At 34.7% G+C, this 27,753-nt stretch overlaps 1 protein-coding gene across 7 annotated transcripts in view; it reads left to right on the forward strand.

Moving 5' to 3' along the window:
- The window catches only part of PHF14 (PHD finger protein 14), a 189,725-nt gene that overhangs the window by 23,772 nt on the left and 138,200 nt on the right, over window positions 1-27,753 (forward strand). For all 7 annotated transcript variants that reach the window (XM_072329004.1, XM_072329003.1, XM_072328999.1 and 4 more), the window contains exons 6-14: window positions 3,614-3,725; window positions 5,831-5,968; window positions 7,792-7,938; window positions 11,769-12,039; window positions 12,599-12,705; window positions 13,926-14,021; window positions 15,568-15,671; window positions 16,765-16,896; window positions 23,094-23,262. In XM_072329004.1, the coding sequence (XP_072185105.1) occupies window positions 3,614-3,725; window positions 5,831-5,968; window positions 7,792-7,938; window positions 11,769-12,039; window positions 12,599-12,705; window positions 13,926-14,021; window positions 15,568-15,671; window positions 16,765-16,896; window positions 23,094-23,262 (1,276 nt within the window). The remainder of the gene's footprint in view (window positions 1-3,613; window positions 3,726-5,830; window positions 5,969-7,791; window positions 7,939-11,768; window positions 12,040-12,598; window positions 12,706-13,925; window positions 14,022-15,567; window positions 15,672-16,764; window positions 16,897-23,093; window positions 23,263-27,753) is intronic.

The following is a 27,753-nucleotide window of genomic DNA, read 5'->3' on the forward strand; positions in this document are numbered from 1 at the left end:
ATGTCCACTGCTATGTTTCTTTATATGCATCAGTGGATGGAAATTGCAGTAAAGTGCAACCAAACCTATTCAGTTTCCCTTCGTAATCAAGTTAGAATAATTTTTTCTTCCTACATGAATCATTAGAATAATTAGGTGCTTAATTTCTCAACAGAAGCCTTTTCACATTAACTTCTCAGTTTCATGAGCATAAATGTGAATTTATGAAATTTTATTTCTCAAAATGCTATTAACCAAGAATATGAATTCTGTCCTTGTTATGGTGTAGAGTTTTTCTTCCCTAATCAACATCTGTCATCATTGCTCCAAGCAAAATGGATGGTGAAGTAACAAGGAAGATTATTCTTCTTTGATTACCCAATTTGTCTTAATTACAGTCTTCTAAAAACATGTGCAGCTAAACAAATGAGCAGGAAAATATTTAGAACTGGTATTAAAAGCAGCTGAAATCACTTCAGCTGGGAACTTGACTGATTTCTTTATGTTTTTTAGTAATGGTTCAGGTCTGAGTTCACACAAAGGTGCCTAAAGAAATGAGGCACTTGTGTGCCAATCACACTAAAATGGCAGTTTACATCTGTAGTACTGTAATACTTGGGTAACATGTACTAAAACATTTCGAGAAGGTCAGTATGAAGTAAGCAGCCAGCTGCTGGGTTTACCATAGATAAACTCCTACTGCTTACACCACTGGAGCATGAAAAAACTGTGCAAATTAAATTGAGAAGCAGATGCTTGTAGAAGATGTGTATCTTTATATTGAACTTTGGAGGGTAAGTTTTAAGGCAACCAGTATCTTAAACTTAATGTCTTAACCAGAGCCTTGTTTGTTTTTTTAAGAATAATAATTGTATGTGCGACTTCCTTTTATACAAATTAATTGAAATAATCTTAAATCAGTGAAAGTGTGTAGAAAGACGCCTCACAGAATATACAAGACATTTATTATCATCTGAGCAATCTCTGTATTTCAAGGTTACAGAACTTATTCTGCATGTGGCATTTTTTGTGGGGCAAAATTAAAAAGTAGCATCTTGATTTCTTTGTGAAGAGAATAGGTTGTGTATTCATAATGATATTTCTTTTAGTAATATTTATTTAAATATAAAATCGTGCATGTGCACCCTTTTTGTGAGGTATATCAAATTACTGTAGTGGTTTGGGCCAAGCTATATCCAGTTCTGGATAAGTAAGGGCAGAGTAAGCATTGTAGTCTATACTTCTTGAACTGCAGTAGGCTTGGGGCCATGACCACTGCTCTGGGCAGCCTGTTTCCAGGGCCCAACCATCCTAATACCCAAGCTGATGCTTCCCTGATGCAGCTCCATGCTATTTTTTGGGTCCTGTCTCTAGAGAGAAGAGGCCAGTACCTGTACCTCTGCTCTCCTTGTGTAGAAGCTGTAGGGTGCTGTGAGGTTTCCTGTCAGTCTGCTCTAGGGTGAACAAACCGAGTCACCTCAGCTGCTCTTCATGGGTCTTTCCCTGTACACCCTTCACCATCTTTGTATCTCTTATTTGGATACTCTCTAATTTATGTCCTTGTGGCACCCAAACGTGAACACAGTACTCAAGCTGTGGCTGCTCAGAGCAGACTGGTACAATCTCTTTACTGGCTGGCTTACTTGGGCCTGATGTACACAAAGATGTGGCTGGTCCTTTTGACTGCCAGATGGTACCAGGTGCTTTCCAGATGGGATCCACTCGCAGGTGTTGAGGGAGCTGGCAGAGGTGATTGATAAGCCACTTTTCACCATTTATCAGTGGTTCTGGTCAACTGGAGAGGTCCCAGAGTATTGGAGGCTTGCCATTGTGACTCCCATCTACAGGAAGTGTCATAAGGAGGGTCTAGAGAACTACAGGTCTGTCAGCCTGATGTCAGCGCCAGGGAAGGTGATGGAACAGACTGTCTTTAGTGAGATCACTTGGTGTGTGCAGGACAGTGGGAGGGGTCAAGTCTGACCAGCATGGGTTCGTGAAAGGCAGGTCCTGCTCAACTAACCTATTTGCATTTTACAATTGAGTGATGCCCCTGGTGGATGAGGGGAAGACCACGGATGTAGTCTCTACCTAGACTTCAGTAAAGTCTTTGATGCTGTCTCTCACAGTATTCTGGGAAAGCTGACAGCCTTTGTTTTGGATGGGTACACTCTGCTGGATAAAGAAATGGCTGGAGGACTGAGCCCAGAAATGCTGTTGTGTGGGATAAAGTCTGACTGGAGATTGGTCACAAGTGGTGTTCTCCGGGGGCCGGTACTGGGACCTGTCCTGTTTAATATCTTTTATGATGACTTGGACAAGGGGTAAGAGTTTGCAGATAACACCAAGTTGGCAGCGTTGATCTGCCTGGGGTTCCAAAGGCATGCTGGATAGTTGAGCTGAGGTCAGTGGGATGATCTTCAACAAGACTAAGTGTTGGCTCCTGTGCCTTAGCCACAACAGCACCAGGCAATGCTACAGGCTTGGGGGAGAGTGGTTGCAAGACTGTGTGGAAGAGGTGGACCTGGGGGTGTTGGAGTGAGCCCAGAGTAGGGCAACAGAGCTGTGAAGGGTCTGGAGTACAAGTCTTACAGGGAGTGGCTGAGGGAACTGAGAATGTTTTAAAGCCTCTGTTAAGACCTTATTACTTTTTACAACTACCTGAAAGGAGTTTGTGGCAAGGTGGGGTTCAGCCTCTTCTCCCATGTAACTAGGTAGGGCTAGAGGAAATTGCCTCAAGTTGTGCCACAGAAGGTGGCATCATGATCTTTCCCCTGTCTGTACAGAAGTAAGTTGAGTATCTCAGCTTGTTCTGTTACAGCTAGTCTACTGTCTGCTTTGGACCACATTATTTAAAGACAAGGATGTAATTCACCTTTAGTTTTTATTTCTTCCGCTAGTTGTAGTGTTCTATTGTGGGTGCAGATGGCTCTAGTGAAATCCATGAAGACAAAGTAATGCAGCTACTGCATCTAAATTTATATTTCGTTTATATATTTTTCTGTTTCTTTTTTTTTTTTTTTTATGTTGTGTAGTGGTTTTATCATCTAGCATCTCAAACCCATTTGATTAACAATAGTATAAAAACTGCTTTCAAGTATGCATGTGAAAAGAGTCTTGTGGAATACAAACGGATTGGCACTAGGGCTTTGATTAGATTTACTAACCAGCTCCTTAGAATGAAGATTAATGAAGATTAATAACTTGTAGGTAGTTTTTACTGTTACAGGGATGTTTCTTTTAATCTGTTGCTACCTGTATAAGTTTGTACCTCCAACTTCACCCCCACCATTTCTCCCCATTAGTCTGCCCAGGCTTTGTAGGTAATGTCAAAATCTTAATTTACTTCTCCTACAGCATAAACGGTGATGTGAAATACTACTTAAGAACCATCAGAACAGAATGTGATGGTAACCTTGCTGTTGATCCAGACAAGCAATCACAGTTGTATCAAAAACTGTTGCTGCTATTCATTATTAGGTTTTAAATTCCCCTACTGCTTCCAGTGTATTTTTATTTAGATGTTCTTTTTCTAGCATCTGTTTAATTCACATGGTACTTAAATACCTGCAAATGATGAACATAATGTGAGAACAAAGTACCGATAGCAGTAACCTAAATTTATTTGCTGTTTTAGGTGGGTCCATATTGTTTGTGCCCTCTATGTTCCAGGAGTGGCATTTGGAGATATTGACAAATTGCGGCCAGTAACGCTTACAGAAATGAATTATTCAAAGTATGGTGCCAAGGTAAGTTTTGAAGATATATGCTGACTACCAGTAGCTTTATTTCACATTTTTACTTAGAAATAACGTGTTTTTCCAATCTCATTTTGTGTTTATAGAAGTGAGATTTAGGGAGGAAAATGTGATAAAGTTCATGTTTCTTGTAACTTTGCTCTTCCTTTTTTTTTTTTCTTAATACCTGTTTTTTTTCTTATTGCTATTCTGTGTAATAATTTCTGTCACTCTCCACTTCCCTTATTTTTTTATACAGGTGTCAGTTACCTTCTTTTAAAGTCAGTTAATGGCAGATTGCCAAAATGTGGATGGAGAGAGAAGGGGATTTATGGGATGTGAAATGAAGGAAGGGAAATTGAGTTGGAGGATTTGGGGATTAAGAAGGATACAGATGTATATTCAGTAAGAACTACTTTAGGTTCTTTGTAATCATAAACTAGAATACATAGGGTTGCTAGAAAGCAATATTAACCTCCTTCCACTACCAGCACCAAAACAACAAAAGAGTATGGGACTCTAAACCTGAACAGAAAATTGTCTCCAGTATTTACTTTTTTACACATAAATAGTTTTTTTACATGTAAATATGCTCAGTCCTGGTCAAAGGTGGTCATACACAAAACATACAGAAAATGACTGTTAAGAGCAAAGGCCAAAACTAATTTGCTTATATAATTTACTATAGCCCTGGAGACATTGCAGGGAATCTTTATCTGCTGGGCTAATGTAAGGAAAAATAGCTGTGATTCTCTAATGCTTAATTTACACATTGTAAATTTCAAAGGGTGTCAGTTTGTCAAGTTGAATACTAAGTTAAGGACATGGAATGACTTTTTAAAAATATAGAAACTTTAAAAGATAACACTTAAAACACTTTGGATATCCTGTGTGGTACTTCTTTGTATTAGCACAGCAACATGAGTCCACTGGGGTATTTAATATTGCATAGAAATGTTTGGTAGCTTGTTTGTCCCCTTTATTATTATTATTTTTTTTCTTGCAAAGTCTTGCAGCCTTATTGTTATATCGAATCATACATTTTCTTTCTATTGACATTAAAAGAGGAAGGCTTACTGTGAGTAAGACAAGTGAACTGTGCGTGTGAGGATTCATTACTCTCACAGAGCTGTAAACTCTCCTATTTGCTATATCAAGTGTGGAAGTTACAGCTTACTTAGCTAAATTTCCCCCTGGAGTATCAGTTTAAAATAATAATCTATGATTCAATTACTTTTTTTTCTGTTATGTGTTACTGTTGCACAGATAAATAGTGCCTTTTTAAGGAAGTATATGCAGTGTCTTGAGATTCTTCTGTCACTGAATTATATTTGCAGTTCCTCTCTGTTGTTGTTTCACTATCTGCATGGAGATAATTTCTGTAGGTGATACACAGCTTTGATTCATACTCAGTGTGTGTGAGATGAAGAAATGCATGGCTGTGTAATTTTTGGTCATCTTTACGCACTGGATACTAGTGCTGCTCCCATTCGCTTATTCCTGCTTAGGCAGTCATTGCTTTAGTTTGCTTGAACAGCTGTTTGGTATGAATTTGAGGTGAATCAGACCAAGGAACTAATCTGCCTGAAAAATAAGTTTATATTTTTTTCCAGGCCATATCAGTGGATAACCATTTTCTGTGCTCAAAACAGCTACGTTTAGAATGCATTTAGCCAAAGCCTTAATACCGTGTTTCTGTGAATTGTAAACTTATTTATTGACATTTACATTTCTGCTTTTCTTTTGTGTGTTTTTTTTCTTTTTTTTTTTTTTTTTTTCTTCCACTGTCACGTACTGGCTCCTTATTCAAAGCTTATCAAAATAAAGTTATGTAGTTATCTATGGCTTTCAGTCATCCAGAGGATATAAGTTCATCTCATATGTTCTTCAGGATGTTTAAGCATTTTTCCATTGCTTGTTGAAAATAATGTCAGTTGTTTGGGTTCAGTATTGGTGAAGCTTTCAATATTGTCATGTTTTAGCAACTCACGTGGTTCCTGTGTGGCACTGGAGTAAACTCATAACCTGTTTTGATATTTCTATATAAGAAGTAAATTAAGAAATATTAAGCATAATCCACCTGCAATACTTACATTTTCTACCCTTTCTTTATTCAGGAATGCAGTTTTTGTGAAGATCCTCGTTTTGCCAGAACTGGAGTATGCATCAGTTGTGATGCTGGGATGTGCAGAGCTTATTTCCATGTGACCTGTGCTCAGAAGGAAGGCCTCCTTTCAGAAGCAGCAGCAGAAGAGGTAGTTCTGATGTACCTGTGGAAAAGATACAATCAAAGTGTTGCATGACAAGCCTATGAAGAAGACCTGTAATGCTGCCCTGTTGATTCACTATTTCAAAGTAATGTGGTAGGCCAAGGAAAAGGAATGTCCAGAGAGGGCTCTTTGTTCATGAAATTCTCCAACTCTGAGCATCTTTTGAAAGGACATGGAAAAAGGAATAGAGGATGTTATATGAAAATCAGCTTAATATTCTGTAGATAAATGAGAAACGAATTCTAAATCTAATTATTGAACTTTACCTGGATTGACACTTTACAGTGTAGTATAGTATTCTCTGTGTTTCATAGACTGTATGAAGTGTCAAGAAGTTTAACTGCATTGCTGTTTTCTGAGCATGTCTTCCAGTGTTTCCTTCAAATTGTGTGTGTCTTTCCTTGTAGAAACATTACTCTGAGGAACTGAAATCCATTGCAGACATTTATAACTTACTGATAAATTTTTAATCCATGCTTTTAACCAGTCGTCCACTTTTTCATATAATTAAAGCAATCCCGATTGCCAAATTTCACTCTGGTTTTTATCATTTTTGATTGAGCCTGTCATATTCACATTTTCCTAGTGTAACTTCTTATTGTCTTAGGAAGTATGAAATGTGGCACACTTATAAGCAGTACCTGCACGATTAACACTAAAGATTTTGTGTATGAAAGAACAAACCACCTAATGGTGACTTTTAAAAGGATCACAAAGCTGTGCCCATCTGTGAGATTGATAAATAGGAAGACTGCAGTTACCTCAGTGTTCCTTTTCCTAATAAATTATATGAAACTCTGATTCTTCAAAAGCTATGTGAATTTTGTCCAGGCATATGTATTTTCTTGTCTTTTCATTGTAAATTCTTTTTTACACATTTTCTGTAACTGAAATATTTTTAATCAAGACCTCAAAAAAATCTCATTTGAGGGAGCTGCTAATTTTTTTAGAGTAAGTTGTTACTCCCTCTTAGAATCTAAATCAAAATAAATATTTGTAAGGAAAACCTTACAAAGGTCTTAAAACAGACTTTATTATTGTGCACATTTTAGGTGAAGTGAAGGAAAGTTTGATAGACTAATTATTTTATAAGATTTTTATTATTTAATGTAGGAAGACTGCTTCAACTTTTTCTTAATCTGTGTATGTATTATGTTTCTCCAGTTTTGAAAGTATGCTGGCAATGAAATGTACTTCTCAGAGTAAATCTTCTCTTGGCTCAGATATTTGTAAACTACTTGCAGTGTTTTCATATGCTAAATGTTGCTATAAACTCCCAGCCATGATAATGTGCAAATCTGATGGAACTAAGAAGTAGAAATGGGAACAAAAAATATTTGTCTGATTGCTGATCAGACAAAAGTCACTGAAGGACCATTTGAGGAAATGAAATATATTGATGTTCGTATTGTTCAGTTGTCAGACCCTTGCTGGATTTTATGCAAAAGATGACACAGTGAAGCAGTGAGAAGTTTGCTAAAAATGCTATATGCAAAATACATTTGAATTTTTTTTTTTTTTTTTTCTGGGATGAGAAAATAGTGCAGAGATGAAGCAGCACTGAGGTAACTGTTTAACTTAGTGCATTTAAAAATGTCAGGGTTATGCAGTGAAAAAGATGGAAAGTCCTCATATGTTGTAAATTATATCAACATGACAAAATTGATTTAGAAATGTACATACTTTAAAAAACAAAACAAAAACAAGTCTGTTTGATCTGCTGACATAATATCTGTGCTTTTTAGAGCCTTTTTGACATTGTCTTAACTTTTATTTTTGTTCCTTCTCCTTTGTTTTCTCTGACACAGGATATAGCTGACCCTTTTTTTGCTTATTGTAAACAGCATGCGGACAGGTTAGACAGAAAATGGAAACGGAAAAACTACTTGGCATTACAGTCTTACTGTAAAATGTCCTTGCAGGAGAGAGAAAAACAGCTCTCGCCAGAAGCTCAGGTATTATATTTCTTACACAAATGTATCTGCATTAATCATCCATGCTAAACAAGATAGAAAGGAAGAGGATGGGTAATTGCTATTGTTGTAGGGAGTTAAATGTGAAATGTATTGATGGCACATAGTTCACATATCAGTGAATTATATGCAGGTTTGGGCTTCTGAGAACTATTCTCAATCAACTTATTGTCAGCTAGGAAACTATCTTTAACTGAATTGAAAAATCTTATTTGTTTGCCCAAAGATGGTAATTACATTTTCATTGTGATTCATAGATTTTCTTTTCTAATGCTTTTTTCTAGAGCTAGACAAGAAAAAGATATATTTCTGTATCATTATTCTGTGACAATCTACTTTTTTTTTTTTTTTTTTTTTTCTGTCATAATATTTTGAAATAAGCTGAAGAGTTTAGCTAGCCTAGAAATTTTCCTTGCTAGATCACATTTTTCACTTATCATAAAGCTTCCTTGAATTTTATGTGCAGGTGTTTTTTTTTTTTTGTATGTAATAAGTATTTCATCTGCACTACTGAGTAGGAGATACCTGAAAGGCAATATCTGTATCCCTGTCTACTGTTACTCCATAAGCTCAACTGATATATGTTGACATAAAAATTTCAGTACTTCCAAGGGAATCTGTGTACTTCAGTGTGTTTAGATATGTGTAGTTAATTGTTTCTTTTATCTGAGAAATTTGTGGCCTACTTAACTTTCACTACTGAGGCTGTACTGAATTCTATGGACAAATAGTAGCTATATAGAAAAGCAGCTTGTCATTGGAAGGAATTGTGCCTAATTTATTGTTGGCCTCGGCAAATGCTTTGTATATAATGGAAGAGTGAAATAATGGAGAGAGAAAAAAAAAACAAAAACATTTTCTGAAAGTAGAATTTCAGTATAATATCCAGAAAATAAATTTTTATATGATCAAAATCTTTATTTAAAAAAAAAATAAAATGTGTGTATGTATATATATATATATATATATATATATACACATACACACTTCTAGTTCTTCAAAGATATTTAAATAGGCAAAGAAAATTTAAATATGAAATGACTCATGCATTTGAGAAGGAATGAGCAAACAGTGTCACAGAAGAATTTTGAATAAAATATTTCTGTGAGGCATTGAGCCTTGGTGGGACATGATTGAAAAAAAGTTACATAAATGTGTAGTACTCTCTGGTCTCAATATGGGAAATATCACTATGTAGTGGAGGCATCCTTATGCTGGATAGTATTCACATCATTGTGGTAAGTATTGGTTGTGCAAAATCAGTGTGTGTCCAACAGGGTTCACACTTGCTCTATTTTTAGACCTTTGGTTAGACCTCTGCATTTGTTATGTGGTGCTGCTAATGCTATTAAGTTCTCTGCATTTTCCTCTCTTCCTGCTCTTTCCTCCAAAGCAAGACTCCATGAGTATGGACTTTTTTATGAAATAAAAAAAAAAAAGAGAGAACTATTGGTGATTGGTGTATGGCTGGACTGGATGATCTTGTAGGTCTTTTTCAACATTGATGATTCTGTGATTCTTTGATAATTGAGCGGTTCCTATGCATTTTTAGAATTGCAAAGATTTCTTAATACATACCAGAAATGTTTGATTGGGGAGTTGGCACAAAGTGTATATAAAGTCATATCTTGCACTTGAATACTCATGCACATATACACATAATAAAAACTTACTTCCACGGGAGTTTTAAAGCTTAAGTAAGGTTTCCAGATATTGATAAATGAGTATGCAGTTGTAGAAATAAGTTTTGTGTTGCTGTGAAAGTGTATTTTTGAGACACATTTCAAAAGGAGAAAAAGGTAGTGCTTGGTGCTTTCTAACCCTGACAGGAGTAGCTGAGCTAGCACTTTGGCAAGTCCTGTGTCCCCAAAGAAGAAAAATCTTTAGAAAGAATCTAAGTTATATAACTGTCTAGCACTACTATTGATTACTGGAAAATAGTACATGTTGAAATACTTCCTTTATATGAATAAATGAAATGTACATTACTTGAGTAAAGTATGTAATTCAAAATTACTTAAATCCATTCTTACAGTAGATAATTTCATTTAAACTAGTCAGTCTGATCTGTCAGCTATTTCTGGAATTGGGCTCTGAGAATACAGTTGTATGACATTAAATGACCTCAAGGTTTTCAAACTGAGTACATGATCAAGTAAAGAAGCATCAAGAACAAGGAAGATATAAGCTATCCTTGTTCGTTCTGGTGAAGAATAAAGCAAGGTGGTGATTGCAGGTGGATCTCTTGCTTGCTGCTCTATGTTCAAGATAAAAACCCTTGGGCTTAAAACTGGCCCACAGGGCATTTTTCTTGTGCTTCTTGGTCATTAATGTTCATGACCTAGTAAGGTAATGTATTAAACTGCATCTTTAACAGTAGTTTCAGCAATGCTGTTTGTAATCAAAGATGTTACTTATGCATGGTGTATATTTATAAATGCAAACTTTTTTGCTTTTGTCTCAGGAGTATTTGTACCATACGGTGGGGTAGTCAGATTGGGTTAGCTGCTTCTTTATGTTGGCAAATGAGCAACTTGTAAGTCATAGTCAGCTAAAGTTTTGCCTCAGAAGGCTTGTGTATTGATGTCATTTTCTGCCAGACTTACTGCTGCATAGAGTTCCCACAAGACAGCTTTTTCCAGCTGTCAGCAACAACTTGATTGATCTGGGTCTGATCTCCCAGATGGTCACAAATATACAGATGTCATCAACAACATGTATTGTGAACTTCTGCTGATTTCAGTTCCCTTTGGGTTAAGATTTTGGCAGATTACAATAAACTAGTTTAACATTGTGAAGTGAGAGGGCATTGAAAAAGGAGTTCCTACAAAAGAATGTCATATATGGCAAAAATACTGTTCACCAAATTTTACTGTGCACATAAATTTCAGAGTCATAGAATTTGGAAGGGGCCTCTGGAGATTATCTAGTCTAACTAACCTGCTAGAGCAGGTTCCATACACTAGGTTGCACAGGAAAGCATCTGGGTGGTTTTTGAATGCTTTAAGACATGGAGAGTCCACAGTCTCTCTGGGCAACTTGTTCTATTGCTCCATCAGTCTAAAAGTACATAAGTTCTTTCTTATGTTCACATGGAACTTCCTGTGTGTTCCAGTTTGTGCCCGTTGCCTTTTGTTCTGTTCCTGGGCACTGCTGAAAAGAGGCTGTCTCCATCCTCTTGGCACCCATCCTGTAGATATTTGTAAGTATTGATAAGATCCCCCCTCAGTCTTCTCCAGACTGAACAGCAGAAGGTCTCTCAGCCTTTCCTCACAAGGGAGATGTTCCATGCCCCTAATCATCCTTCTCATTCTCTGTTGAGCTCTCTAGAAGTTTCCTGTCTTTTTTGAACTGAGAATCCCAGAAATGTACATAAGTCTTCATATGTGGTTTCACTACAGCAGAGTTGAGGGGGAAGATCAGCTCCCTCGACCTGTTGGCCATGCTTAATGTATTTTTGGTAGGTCAGCAAAGGTTTTTCCCTATGAATTTTCATGGTTCCATCAGATTATCATTTTTAGGAAGGACTGCCTGAAAGCCAGCAATAATTCATGTTAATAGAGTAAACTCATCAAGGAATCTGTGAAATCTTGTGAAACCTAGTGGAAGGGTAATGCTATTGAAGTATGCTTTCTGATTTTACTTCAAATGTCTGTTAGTATATTTTTAGAGTCAAAATTAAAACAGTATTTGTTAGATTCTTCAGCTTTTAAACTGAAAGTAAGATACAGTCTCTTTCAGAAATGTTGGAGCTCAAAAATGATTTTGAATTGTTCCCTTTTGTTCTTAATTCATGGAAGTTTTTGTTGTAGGCTCGAATCAATGCCAGACTACAGCAGTATCGTGCCAAGGCAGAGCTGGCTCGTACCACCAGGCCACAGGCCTGGGTTCCCAGGGAGAAGCTACCACGGCCACTCACTAGCAGTGCTTCAGCCATTCGCAAGCTTATGCGCAAAGCTGAATTAATGGGAATTAGCACAGACATTTTTCCAGTTGATACTTCAGATACTAGTTCCAGTGTTGATGGAAGAAGAAAACATAAACAACCAGCTCTGACTGCTGATTTTGTCAATTACTACCTTGGTAAGGATCGAAATTACTTATTTTTCTCAAAGAAAAATAATTGTTTTGATGTATTTGTACTTTTATTCTTGTATTTCTTTGTTAATAGGCAAATAAGAATTTATTTTATTTTTTTTTTCATTTTTGGTTAGAAGCCTTATTGCCCAATATACAGAATGTTGATGACTTTTTGAAGAATTTTGGGAAAAGAAAAACATCTTTCAAATACAAACAGGCAGTAGTGTCTTTTCTAACAAGAGATTGGAAGTTTAGGTGCCTTTACTATCCCTTTTATGTTTTTCTTACATGTGGAATGGCATGATTTTGACACTGCGCAGAGGATTAGCTGATCAGAGATAACTTTAAATAACTGTACTAGGTTATTGTATGCAGCAAAAAGTAAGTGTTAAGATGTTCATTCTGCTGAGGCTGTGTAATAAACCTATATAATTGTATGCTTTTTTTAAAAAAAAACAAAAACAAAAACGGTTTTATGCTTATTGTTGCCTCACTTTTTGCAGTGTCTAGAACTTGAAAATATAGCCAAGGCTAGAAAATAATGAATTTTTCTTTTAAATAGAGAGAAATATGCGCATGATTCAAATCCAGGAGAATATGGCTGAGCAGAGGAATATCAAGGACAAATTAGAAAACGAGCAAGAAAAGCTTCATGTGGAGTATAATAAGGTGAAGTAAAAAGAATAATAAACCATTGTTACTGTTTAATGTTGCTACTATTAACTTTGATAGCATTTCTCTTTCCAAGCAAAATGACTTAGAAAGAAAAATAGATAATATTCAGTCTTTAAAGAAAAGTAATATTTTAAAATATTCTTTTTAAATTTTTCTGTGGTTATTGATTTCCCACCTCAATATACCAGCAGAGTCAATGTTGCCTTTGCAATGATTCTTTAATTGTCCCCATAGATAGTTCCTGTAACAAACTGCAGGCAGAGCCTTCTCCAGAGAGAGCAGTCTTAAGGCCGTTTTTGTTCTTCATATGCATTTCATTTGAGACTTTGTTACAACAGGTTTATAGTCGTTTCCCCCCAAATTTTCTAACATATCATTTCTAACGTATCAGTTCTGCATTTAAAAAAAAAAAAAAAGTTTTTAATTACAAGTTTTACTCAATAATTATTTCTGTAACATTTAAATATTTTAAATGCATCATAGGAATACTTTTGTACTGGTTGATGTTATAATTCTTGATCAGTTCAGTATTGCGTTAACTGATAATTACTGATAAAAAACTGATAATTACTGATAAAAACTGATAATTCAAAGGATACTGTTGCTATTAAACTGTTAGGTACTTGTTTTACATGAGAACATACATAAATGGAAAAACAGCCTCGTATGAATTGCTGAGTTTGAACAGCCTTGTATGAATTGCTGAGTTTGAAGGCAAAGGGAGACTGAAAGAGGGATGCTTTTATCCACATTAATAGGTTGTATATGCTGTGTGGTTACTTCCTTCCTTTTCTTCTCCTTGCATCCTTTTAATTTAAATTATTTCTCCAGTAGAATGAGTGAAAGTATGGTATTATAGAGCTTTTATTCATTTTGATGGTCACTTATATTTTTGCTGCTAAGGGGTAGGGGCAACATATATGAGACACTGCTGTATTTTAAACTTTACTTACTAATTGTATTTATGGAACCTTCTTTTTATGCTACAATGCTTCAGATTGTCTTCTTAAAGCAGGTGGCTGCCTGCATTTTCATTTTAAATTGCTGAATGAGTGCAGTGATCTCAGCTATTTTGACATGCAGTCCATTTTTATTTATTTATTTATTTTAATCTTCCAATAAAGTAATGCACCTTTGATGGGTAATAAGTTAAATTTTATTTAATGTATCTTAATGATTTTTCTTTCCTGTTGTTTCTTCCTTTAACTGCTCAGCTTTGTGAATCTTTGGAAGAACTACAGAATATGAATGGAAAACTACGAAATGAAGGGCAAGGCATTTGGGCTCTGCTGGGTAGAATCATTGGACAGGTTGGTTTTATTTTGTTTTCATAGTTCATAGGCGGACTCAATTTTCAAAAAATGAGCTTTTTGGGTTCTTTCTGTCACTTCTGCGGCCAAATAAATTGATTTGATCAGATCTAGGCTTCACTCTGGGGATAATGTTTCCTGATTGGAATGTATAAACTTCTGCAAACCACCTACTGGAAATCTGTAGTTTAACTGTGTTGTTGTAATAGCGATCTTGTTTGCAAAATTCTTGTGTTTGTTAGAACTGATTGATCTATCATCCGTGAGAAACTGCACATGAAGCACAAGTCTATGCTCCCACTTTTGTCCCAGTGTTGTCATTACCTACTGCAGGCTTCAAATGGTATAAGAACTTGATGGCTTTTATAAGATGCACTATGTATGTGATATTTTTCAAGGCGGATAGTGTAAAGTGTCTAGTCAAATGAATATAAAAAGTAGGTGAGCAGAAGATTTGGATCACTTCTTGTTGTCAACAGTTATCTTTTAGTTCCCTTTGTTATATATGCTAAAAAGAGAGAAATGCAGATTCTTACAGTGTTTGATATCAAAAGTATTAAATGACAGCGGGCAATTTTAGCTTTCAAAATGAGGTTGAAATGATTTCCTCTTCCAATTTTAAAAAAGATTGAATAAATCGTTTGTAGTGAAAATGCAGACATACAAGGGGATCATAATTTTGTGATGACTTTTGCTACTGCTTGGTTTGTGGTGCTGTTCAGGAAATGAAACTTAGCCTTTGTTTATGGAGCTATAGTTCGTACTGTATTGGTTGTTCTTTTTGTCAGCCTTTTGTTCCTACTTGTGGAAAAAAATACTTTAAACAGTACATTGCATTGCATCTCTTGGAAAAGGATATTTTATCTCCTTTTTAACATGGCTGTGAAAAATCATTCAGAAATATATTTCCTGGTGCAAATGTTACCAAAAAAATAAAAAAATAAATAAAAATAAAAAATAAAAAAATGTAGAATTCATTTGCACAGCTTGCATGACTTTTTTTCCAGTTGGTTGAACAGATGCAGACCCACGGGGCTGCTGAGAAATGACTTTGATAGATGGCTGCTGTCTGGGAAGCCAGCGTACTGCAGATTACTAGAAATCCGAAGAGAATCTTGTCTGCTTTGTGGAAGGCTTGGTCCAATAAGATAATTTTTCTAATTAACCTATCGAGCACCAATGTAGTAGGGAAGTTGGATGAAAAGCAAACTGTCTTAGCATTATTCTGTCAGTTTTGTGAATTTTGCTTTCCTTATTTATACTTTGTAGACCTAGAAGCATTTGTCCATCCTCCTGTTTTAAAGCTTGAAATGAATTTTTAAATGTTAGTAGTTCATTGTGCTTATTGAATTGAAAAATGAGTATAATATTACTTTACCCCAATATGATTTTGTAATATAAACAGCCATAGTTGCTTCTGTTTGTAAAATAGCTGGCTAGGCCATTTCCCATTCAGTTTGAGTCCTGTTCTTCATGCATTGAGATTGGAATGAAGTTCTTTAAAAGTCCCAAGACTCATTGTACTGCATTTGTTCAAATCCAATAGAAGCTGAACATACCTGCAATTTTACGTGCTCCTAAGGAAAGAAAACCAAGTAAAAAAGAAGGAGGAACACAAAAGGCATCTACGCTCCCAGCTGTACTTTATAGGCAAGTAATGAAGTCTTGACAGAACAGACACGTTTTTTATTAAGTGGCAGTTTCAAAAAATTACTAAGAAAAAATAATTTGTTTAAGTTTTCATTAATGCTTTACTTCTAAAGGCTGTGTTGAGGAAATAATAATTTATTCCCCTTAACATACATCAGTGAGCTTTTCCTTTGCTAACATGACAGCAGTGCTTTAAGATCAAAGGTAACTTTACAACTAATGTAGTCTTTTTTTAATGTGTGGTACACAATTGTTTAACTGGTTGTCTTGTGTTTTTCAATGTAATCATCTGCGCTGATGATTTTTCAAACAGCGCTGCTACTGCTTAGTCGTACTGGCTGGGTGCAAAATGCTCCTATTACATAGGAATATTTACTTTTTATTTATGGAATGTCAAATGCTTTGGGATAGCATATAAATAGTATCATGCCCAGCTAGCAAGATGAACAAAGAAGATGTAAAAGTTCATTCTAGTACTGTAAGAGGCTGAAATCTTGAGAACATGTGAGTGGGGTGAGGATTTGACAATTTTACACATACTGACAAACAATTGAAGTTTTACTGGTTCTGTTGCATTCACAGTCTACTGATATAGCTTCTCCTATAAGGAGATCAATAAACATCCGAGCCTTTGGATATAATTGAACAAAAATGTTAATTCTGGTAAAATAATAATAATAAAATGTAGTTTCCTATTAGCTGGTATATTGCCTAGTGTATTAGCAGCACAGACCTGTTTTGAGGTATTTGCAGTATTGAAATAAGTCTGATTGCAAAGTCTGATACTAGCCATATAATTTTTCTGTTTAAGCAATTGGATGGCAAAGGTAGTATTCTTTTCCGTTTGCCATTAGTATGTTTTGTCTGAGTATCAAGTAATTACTTACTAGTTAAAAGTCCTTAACAATTAGTTTGAATATCTCTTTATTGTTAACTAGATTAGGCGCCTTTTATGTTTTAGAGGATAGGAGCTACATAAAAATAGTTATACACTTACATGAAAGTAGTTGCCACATGCTGATGCTGAAGCTGTCACTTGTTCTTTGTAATTTCAAATGTAATTATAATGTTTTTCTACTACCTACATTAAAAGTTGTGGAATTTGCAAGAAGAACCATGATCAGCACCTGCTGTTACTGTGTGACACTTGTAAACTCCATTATCATCTTGGTTGTCTGGATCCACCTCTTACAAGGATGCCCAGGAAGACCAAAAACAGTTACTGGTAAGAATGCAATTGGTGCTTTATTTTATGTTACATCTGTACTTAAAGTAGGACATAAACATGAACTAGCTATCAAATTCTCTTTGTTTTAAATTTTGCTAACTTAGATGGGTTATTTTATTTTCTGTAGTGATGACTGAAGGTAAAATGTAACTTGGCGAAGATTTCTCATTACTATCCTTGTACAAATAGGTTACAGCTTTACTTTGCTTTTGTGTTCTGTGATTATTGCCAATGACATGTAATAACAGTAGAAAACCACAGGAAATAAACAACTTGATTTTGTTTTTCTCAGGACAGCTCTTCTGCTTAGATTTTTAAGAAAATACTTGTAAGTAATTAAAAGTAAACTTGTTAGTAGTAGATCATTTTATTGCTACGCGGGGAATTGCTTGGGTTGACATTGACTTCTGCAATGGCAAAAGAACATGTTTAACTGTACTTACTACATTTACATATCTGTGAATTAAAATTATTTTTGTGGGAGTGCAGCAGAAGAAATGCTAAGTGTTATAATAGAGAACTGCCAAAGTCTAGAGGTGCTGATTTCTAATTATCATAAAATTAGTTTACTACTCTGTTCTGTATGTTTCTAAACTGCTCTGAAGTGTGTCAGAAACAGGTTTTTGTCTGGAAAGTAGTTAGCTTACAAAATCTCTGTGAATTATCATCACCTAGTCTGAATGGTGAGTATATGATAAGAATTCCTTCTGAAAATACAGCGTAGTGATTATAGTCAAGAAAACTCTGATTCTGATTTTCTTAATGTCACTTAAATTTTTCTTCAAACTTCCATGTAACATCTAAATAATCTTTTTTGCCTTATTTTGATGATATATTGTGTGCAAATCAAGGTGGCTCATACCTGAAATTGGAGGTCTCTTTTTTTTCTTTCTCTTTGTTTTATCAGAATATGATACAACCTGCATTTATTCCAGTAAACTTACTTAAAAATTTGAGATTTACTTTAAAAGCTGAAAAGCTTAGAAAGATTCACTCACTAAATTTTTTCTGAACATAATTTCTCTTAAGTTACTCATTACAGTCTTTGATTTTGGACTTCTGGCTGTTTTGAAGAAATTCTAATCTTTGGTCAGATTTTTGAAGCAGTTGTACGAATTTTTTTTTTTTTTTTTTTTTTTTCAGGATATTCTTGATTTAAATTTGTTGTTTTTTTTTTTTTTTTAATTAGTATTTTTTATTTTTCCTTCTTTTTAACTTGAGTTGAAAAGACTTGCTAACAGCCATTGGTCAAAGATGTAAAACGATAATTCTCAATGGGTGTTAAAGACAGAATAGGACAGGTAGCTGTTTTTTCAAAGTTCTGACTTATCTTTGTTGTTAATTCATCCTTCAGTTATACCTCAGATCACAAAGTTTGCTTTTACTTCTAATTAGCCAAGATTTATTCAAAAGAGTGAGATTATAGCAGACAAATTGATCTGTATTGATTACATTCTTTTCATCATTTACATGCCTTTATGTATCCTTTCAGATCAATAGAGAGCATATTGAATGAAACCTTAATCTAAGTCGTAGTTTGACAGGTTTCCCCCCCTGCTGTTGCGAATAAATTTTTAATCTTTTGATTAAGCAGTGAATAAAAATGCAGATTTTTTGATGTACTTTTCAGATATTTCTATAGAATGTAATAAGAATTTAAGCAAAAGGATTAAGTAGGAAAATGGCTATTGTGGGAAATTCCTTAAAATGTTAGTCAGGTTGAAATATTTTATTTAAAGTGATTAAAAGTATTGACTTTAATCCACAGTGAAAACAGTAGAAAATAATTTTCTTGAAGATTGTTTTCCATTCCACTATCACTGGTCATAATTTACTTTATAATTACTAATGTAATCCGTTTTAAGAGGTTTGGTAACGAATTAGCTGTCATTTAATTTATACCTATATATTTATTTAATCTTTGGTTGTTTGGTTTAGCATGAGTTTATTCCATTTGCTAAGTTGCTTTGTTTTGTTTTTTGTTTTTTTGAGAATACCAAATGATTCAGCTTTTGTGAGTGCCACTGTGTGGGCTGCTTAATTGTTCTTTATTTTTGTCCATTTCATGCACACTGTTTTATAGGAATTTACATTGCATCTTACAAAAATGGATTTTGGAATTGTTGAAATAAATCCACTATTAAATGTAAGGAAAAGATTAAAAAAAATGGTAATATTTAAGGGCTAATTCATTAAGTTAAGCCCAAATTTATATTAGTTTTAAAAGTATTTCTAGATGTCCCCACTTCAGGAAAACAATTTCAAAATGTTCCTCCTCCTTGTTTTATTGGTAATGTAGGCCTTAAGTTTTTCCTTCTCATCTATTTCTAGGTTAAAATATATTTCAATGGTTTTATTTTCTAAAACTTTGTGAGAAGGCAGCACTCTTTGGTCTTAAGGTGCTTACTCTAAAGTAAAATGTTTGTACATGAAGCTCAAAATGTTTTGTGGTATGAAAACCAACAACTTGTATCGGCATCATGTAGTTATGGCTGTTGTAATAATACCATGGTAGTGTTATCTTTCTTGATGAAGGGAAATGTTTTTTACATGACCAACACATAACCTGATGTCTGAAGATTTGAATAATGCCATTTTTCATGGGACTAAGATCTTGCAGTGTCTTCATTTAACTTTTGTTTAAATTTGGCATTTGTACTTGCCTTTGAAAAGATGGAGACGGCTACTTTTTTGTTGTTTTCCCATAAAAGGAAGCAAGAAAGAAGCATTATGGTCAGTGTGAAAGCTCTCAGAATTATGTCTGAGTGATCACTTAAGCATAGTGTAAAGTGATACCTCAGTTGAGAAGAATTTTGTGTTGAGAATGTTTTTTTTGTCTGCCAAGTCTCTTGTCACAATTAGTTGATGTCCAATAATGTAATGGCTTTAACCTTACTCATACTACAGAAATTTTTACAGTTTAAAAAAAGTTTAAAAAAAAAACAAACAAACCAGAAATGGCATCTGAAATATAGGAAACTTCTGTTAAGCCATGCTTCAGTGCTTTGGTGTAAGACATGGATAGTATGCCCAAAACATTATGTTCAGTTATGGTCTCCTGTTTTCTACAGGGGGCAAATCTGTTTCAACATTTTAATGTGCAGTTTGGAGTAAATCACATTGCTGCTTTGTGGTTCACGTTGTGGACCATGGAACATGGTTACCGCATTCTTTTCAGATGAGTCCAGAAGATTATTACATTCAACCACTGATTTTCCCTGAGGCTAGATTAAGCAAATCCAGAGTAAAAGCAAAACAAAAGCCATGTACAGAAATAGAATCTTCAGCACTGTTTTTCCTATTAAGTTACTTGTGCTGCATGGCAATACTTGCTAATTAAGACATAGTCTGAACAGATGGAAAGATGACCTGTTGTGATAGGTTCTCAATTCACTGATTGCCCTTGAAGAGACAAAATAAAATGAACATGACTTTAGCATTGCCAGAGAAGGAATGGCAGTTTTGTGCTTTCTGTGAATATATTGGAATTAAATAGCAGAATGGAAAAAAGGAGTGCTTTAAATTCAAGAACCATGCTGAAATAAGCCATAATAGGAACTGAAAGTTAAGAAGATTGTTTCCAACTTATCTTCTTTTCTGTGGGTCCTGTGGGAGCTAACAACAAAACAACTTTATAACTTGACTGTTTTATAAAAGGGTTGATAAGATGTAGTTACCTGTGATAGTAGAGGCTATTCCAGTAAATCAAGAGTTTCCTTGGTAGTTTGTGTTTGTAACTTCCATTTTTTTTTTCTCTTCAACTTTGGTGTGTTAGTAAGGTTATGTTCTGCCTGTTTACCCCCTGCCTCCCAACATGCTGTGGTTTTGCAGCTTTCTTTCTGTAGAACTTTCTTTTTTCTTTGGTTGCTGTGAGACGTTTGCCACCTGTTTCAAAGTAAGCGTGGTCGTAGAAACAGAATTTCAGAAACCTGCAGGTAGTATCTTAACTCAGATGATAATAGTATCATAGCTCTTGGGTTAAATCCATCAAAATTGCAGTAACATATTTATGTGTTTAGATAGGGCTCTAGTGAAACTAGAGTGCTTTACAGGTCTGCATAGTTTGTTTTCTGTGCAATTGCCTGAGCTTGTGGAGGAGTAAAATGTTTTTCCCTTTTAGCAGTTCACAGCTAAACAATGGGAATGTTAATGATTCAGTGTCAAATTCAGCAGGCTAGGTTCCCAGCTCCAGACACATTTTTAAGATCATATCATAGTTGTTTGTCTTACAGTAACTTCATTTATAATGCAGCTTTTTAATTATAGATTTTTTGTTTGTTCTTTTAAATTTAAATACAGTACATGCTTTTACCATAACGTAGGGGATATTTTTTTTTTGTATGTCAGAATTGTTCAAAATGGCACTTACATAACTGTAAGCAAATAGTTTTAGTTATGCTTTCTATATAAATGTGACCAGTGCTGCATTGTCTTCTGTTTTGACGACCATATGAAATCTACAGTGGTATCTTTGCTGCAATCTGCCTTGTAATTCTATCATGTGTCCTGTTTTTTGTGGTACGAAGTGCATTAACGATAAGAAATGATTAATCTTCATAACATTATAATGCAGCAGCAATTATCTTAATTTTATATATGGAAAAATTAAAGCACAAAGGTGTTGATTTCCCCAGGGTCACATTGGTAATGGCTACTCAGTCCAGGATTAGACCCTCTGTAATTTAACTAATCAGCCACTGGCTTGTCTAGCAGACAGCAACCACTGCTTGTAGCTGCAGGTATAGCCACATGTTTAAATGAATACAGAGATTTGATTCCTATTGGAGTAGATTGTAAGACCATCAGTTGGATGGACTTTTTTGTACTTTTTCAGTTGCTATGTAAAAGAAGTTATGGAAACGTGCATCAGAAGCAGCCTTTGTTAAAAATGCAGTTTAAAAGTGTATTGTATGTTTTATTTGTGGTATTCTCTGTTGAGTTGAACAGCAATTGGAATTTGGACTAAAAGCAATATACCATTAGTCAGCAATGGCATTTCAAAATAAAGGCGAGACTGTTAGCTTTTGAAGATAAAATGAGTTGATATTACAGGAGCAAAGCTATTTCTGTTGAACATTTACAGATGAAGAAATCAGTACATATGCAACATGTATATCTTTGTTCTTTCAGTTTGTCGAATGATGGGCATGCCTTCTCTCAAGTGTTTATTAACATTTAACTACAAATAACTAAGTACATTTATTTTGGTTTGTCTCCTTGCAGAGCAAATTTGCAACTTCATATCCCTTGTAATGCCAATCAGTAGCAGGACCTTTTTATTCTTTCGTTGATATAATTAAAGTAATATTTTGAATATATGAAAACAGCGATTAATTAGAATTTGCTTGGAAGGATTTATAGTTTGCTGAATTGAAAAAGTTATGTGAGGAAAAAATGTAAATCTTTTATCACTGGATATCATTTTTAAATTTTCATTTAGCATATTTTTAGTTACCATCTGCATTTACAACTTCATATAAAGTGAGTCATTTCTGCAAATCAGAACAAAACTTGATGACTTCCTGTCTTAATCCTATCTTGGAGCTTGTCAATAACATTTCCTCAGGTGATGTACACTTGGTAGTTCAGACTGTGATTAGGTACTTCCTCAAACTCAACAGGCATGTTTTTTCAACTTATTGTTCAAAGATTATTAATATATCACTTTATAAATTATTATTTATTCATATATATATATATTTAAATTTTTAAGATTTAAAACCTTAGGAAATAGATTTTATAATTGATTTTCAAAATGGCTATTTTTTTCTGAAGCCCTGCCATTAAAGACTACTAGACTATTGTCATCAGAATGATTTCATCAGTGTATCGTTGTAGAGATTAAACTACAGCAGTGTTTTCATAATAATGATTACAGATCAGTGGACACAGTTAAAAATAGGGATATGGTAGAATACGAACACTGACATAAGATTATATTCTACTTCTAAAATCTTGGTTTTCAAGATACAAGTACTGTCAAAAAAAACCCAACACATCAACAGAGTAAGTCTTGCTATTTTTATCACCAGATGACATTATCATGCATTTGAGAGATTCATCTAGTTGCTATTGGCTTTACTGACTTTAATTTACTTCTTTCTTACCCAGACACTTTTTTTTTCTGCTTCAAAACATTTTTTTTTTTGTGCTTTTGGGCTGCAGTTTTAAATAAAAAATCTTTCACTTTGCAGGCAGTGCTCAGAGTGTGACCAGGCAGGTAGCAGTGACATGGAAGCTGATATTGCCATGGAAACCTTACCAGATGGGACCAAAAGATCACGGAGGCAGATTAAGGAACCAGTGAAATTCGTTCCTCAGGATGTACCACCAGAACCGAAGAAAATTCCAATCAGAAATACGGTAAATAACAGCTGAGTTATTGTTATACAGCTCATATTCATAGTAGTTTTGTTTAAAATAACTTTTGGGCATCTTGAAAATTATATAATAATTTAAAATATAAAAAATTATGGATATAGTAAATTTTGTTACTTATCTTGAATAAGGTTTTATTACGTTTGTAAAAAATGCAGTTTTGCTAAGGTAAATAATGACGTGTGATACAGAATTCTGAACAGAAGAGTTGTGCAAGCTTTTCCAGTCATCTTTGTCACTGAGGCCCTTGTTAATTGCAGAAAAACAGAAGGTTCTGTTTGCATTTAAGCTTATCCTTTACAAGTGTTTTTGTGTTTGTTTGGATTTTTGTCTTAATAGTGCAGGCACTTTGTTCTCATATGCTTAGGAAGATACACACTATAATTGAAAAGGAATATATATTTTTTTACGTGTGAATAACCTGCTAACTGACTGCATAAATTATCACAAGACCCTGTATGATACCTCCTCGTCACTGTGCTTTCTCTTAACTTTCCTGATACATGGGGTTTTTTCATTTATTTATTTTTGGTGGTGTTTTTTTGTTTGTTTGTTTGTTTTTATCAAAGGACATTATGGTGCAGTTCAGGGAGTAACTCTTGCTCAAATGACCCTTTTATCATTTGTAGTTCTTTATATGTAAAATGTTGTTTATCCAAAATACTACCAATCTTAGGACACACTGAAACCCACTTGCTGCTCATTGAATTAAAATTCCCTTCTTTCTTATGTGTGAGAATCAGTAGGTTCTTAACAGTTGTCTGGATGTGTTGAACAAACTGTGGTCATGTTGTTCATGCAGAAGAGAGAGAGTCTGGTCTTCCTGTTTACTGAACTCTTTACATCTCCCATTTTTCTTCTTTCTCTTTCCCATGTCTAAACCTAATATAGTGGTTAGGGTTTGAGTATTGCAGGAAAGACATTCATACTGATAATAAAAGGGTGATGTAAGGAATAGTACAGATTTGTGTAACTGTAGGAAAGCAATCTTGCTTTATGTTGTGATTTGATGATTTTTCTTATTAGAATCCTACAACATGACATCATGTAGTGCAGCGGGAGTTAGAGCTAATGCTTTAGTTCCGTGGACTGATATTTCCACATTTCTCTCAGAAGAGAGAGAATGAACTACAGCTCTCCCAGAAGAGATCATTATTCCATTTCCATTTTCCGTTCAGAGAGAAAGATTAAACTGAGTGGGAGTCACAAGACTGTTCTCTTTTTGCTTGTCTCTGTGGTGTGTGCTCCCTAGCTGTCTTGCCTGTAGCATTAGAGTAAGGCCTTTGGTTTTGGACACTCTGTCTCATTATATTAGTCATGGAACTAGGCCAGTCCAGGCTGGAACTGTGACACATTACTACTCTGCTAATGTAATACTGGCCAAGTTTATTCTGTGCCAATTGTAGAGAAGTTTGTGTAGTTGTTCTTAAGTGCTTCTTCCACTGTGAAGATGTGTCACTGGTGCTGCGTGGGGATCTGGTACCTCCCCTATTAATACACATGGCATTATGCAACACAGAGATAAAATTTACTTCGAGTGGGCTAATATATTGGCAAAGTACAACATTACACTGTGTAACAATTATGGCTGCCTGTCTGATGAAGACTTTGTTCCTCTATTTGAATTTTTAGGGTGCATTTCAGTTCTCTCCAGTTCTTTTCTACAAAACAGAAATTTGAAAGATATGGTATCCTGTTATAAAGTTATCTCTGATAAACTCTTTAGCTCTGATTCCTGAAGTTTGGTTTGTTTTTTTGTTTGTTTGTTATACTAGCATTGCCTTTTGCTTAACTGTGGAAGTTCGCACTCTTGATACCTTGCTTGTTTCTTTTTCTGAACTCTGTTGAATTCTTTCTTGGAACTGATACATTTAGGTGGTGTAACAAAATGAGAAGTGCTGATCTTGGAAGATATAGTAGATACCTCCAAGTTGTATGGGATTCCCTGTTATCTTCTTCGTTAGAAACGAAAGATTTATCTGATTATGGAGAGAACTTCTCTGTGGTATGGTTTAACAGTGATGACCAGATACTTGGTCTCTCTTTTTTGTATGCCTTTGTATATTTACTTGGTGGAAATATTTTATAAAGAAAAAAGGGAAAAAAATGACTAATTTGAAAATATGTTTACTTCACAGTTCTCTCATCTTAATATCTCTGAACATTTTATTCAATTTAATTTTGTTTTGCAAGAAATTGGCAAAACCACTTACCTAGCAGTGTGCAATCATCTTTGTTTACAGTTATAATCAACAAGTGCAATTAAAGACTGTTGAATTGTATGTTTGTTGCTCTAAAGGGAATTTCCATGTGTTTTGCATAAATTTATTTCAATTGATTCAATTGTGAGAAGGCTTTTGTTTTGTTTTGATGTTACTACATACCCAAGAAAAGAGAATGCATCTTACCTGTTTGGATTTCATTATAGCCATTTATTGTATTTAACTCTTAGTTTTTTTATTGACACAAATTGTGGGTAAGCTCTACTATATTTGTTTGGATAAAATTGGATTGGGTAGTATTAGCTGATATCTGTAACAATTTTAGATGCATTAGTTAAGTGGTTAACTAATTCTGTATGTTTAACTTCTGTAACCCGTATCATCTCTTCTGCTTTGTATTGTATGAACTTAGAAGTATTTTCAGGGTATTTTCATTTTAAGTCTCTTAACTGCTTAGCCTTAGGTCTGTCTCAAGATGCTTCTTAGCAGACTTTTAGAATGGGATGCTCTGTATTGTTTTTAATGAGATGCAGTTTCTTTCTCTCTTCAGTCCACTTCTTCAGTAACTTGTCTCATAACTGATTGCTGGGCTGGGAAAAGCTGTGAGTTACACTTACTTTCCAACTGGTTGAGGGGGAGGTGGATAGTCTAATGAAAATTTATGTTTTTTACTGAGTCTACACTGTTCATCCTAATCTTAGATTTGAACCGAGAGGACCAGAGACCAGTGGCAATTGGGAATACACTGGTATTCAAAGCTTCTATATAACACTGAGGACTCAGTGTCCCTCTGGAATTTGGAAGTAAGAGAGGACAATGACTGGAGAAGGCTATTCAGAGTCAGGACCACACTTCTCACTTACGCAGTTCTCTAAATTTTTTCAGGACAGTATTTTGCACCCTAATAGGAAGTACGTTTTTAAAAACTACTCTGTAAATGCACTCTAATGTTTCAGTCTCTTAGGTTTCACACGGTTTGGGGTGTTTGTATCAAAGAATATTTGTATCAAGAGCAACCATTCCAAAGTAAATGAGACAACAGTGAGAATGTGGAGTCCTTCAGACTACATTGTTTTGAAGAGAGCCTAGCATATTGTTTGTGAAAGAGGAAGTTTATGAGAACACATTTCTTGCTTTAAACTTGTCGTGTAAGATTATACATAATTGCTCAAAGGTAAATTTCAAATTAAGAGTTCTCTGAATCAGAGTCTAAAGAAGTGTTTATTGAGTATGAATAGACTAGGTGTTAGGTCTTTATTGTGTAAGAGCTGAATTTGCAGATAGAATATAAGCAGTGTTTTTGATTCAAGCCTTATTCAGTAATCATAGTAATTGTTTAAGCAATTTTCTGGTTCCCAGCAGATAACTTTTCAAACTAGTTCTATTTAAATCCATAATCCATGTAATTCCAATTTCATACTCGTATAAGCTTCATAAATCATTATTGTTGCTGCTAGTGAATTTCAGAGAACCAATGGTTGATTTGCATAAACTGAGCTATCTAAACATTGTTGTTTCTTTTTTTTGTACTAGTTAAATAGTTGAAGATGTATTTTAATGTTTGCTCTCAGAACCTATAGTTTTTTCAAGTTGGATTTTTTTTTTAACAAAGATTAAAAGAAAACGCTGTTTAATGTCTGTTTCTAAGAGGTACAACTAGTGCTTTGGAGCGGTAAGCACAGAGATGGATGCTGATCTTCTATACAATTATATATGTTCGGTTGATGAGAGCTTTCATGAGATTATCCTTATTAACACAAATCAGCTTTTTATAAGTTGCAAGTTCCTTTGATATCCTCGAATGAAGAAGAAAACAGGTGATTGTTCACCCAAGTTCTCATCAGTTAAAGAATTTTGGTATTCTGGTATTGTACATTTTTCAAAATGAATATGCTGCTTCTGTCCCCTGAAAAAGAATATCTCTAAGTATAATTTCAATAGTTCCTTTACTTGAAAGTTTCTAGTTTATCTAGTATACATGCTGTCTTCTGGCAGTATAAAGGAGTTTCTGTAAGAAAGGTCATAAACACATCCTCTAAAGCAAAACTGCAGCTGGAGCTGGCTGTGTGCTGTAAGAGGTGGTAAGGAGTGCTTCTCCTTGTAATTCTGGGGTACTTTTAATGAGCATACTAGCATTTTTTTGTGTACAGATTCTACTCTTAGTTCCTTTTAAATGAGAACATTTGTCTACTATTAAAACAGAGAAGTTGTCTCTTTGTAAAGGATTTAGGGCATCGAATAGTTTCTCGAGGGA

Source organism: Excalfactoria chinensis, chromosome 2, assembly GCF_039878825.1.
Source record: "Excalfactoria chinensis isolate bCotChi1 chromosome 2, bCotChi1.hap2, whole genome shotgun sequence".
NCBI lineage: Eukaryota > Metazoa > Chordata > Aves > Galliformes > Phasianidae > Excalfactoria > Excalfactoria chinensis.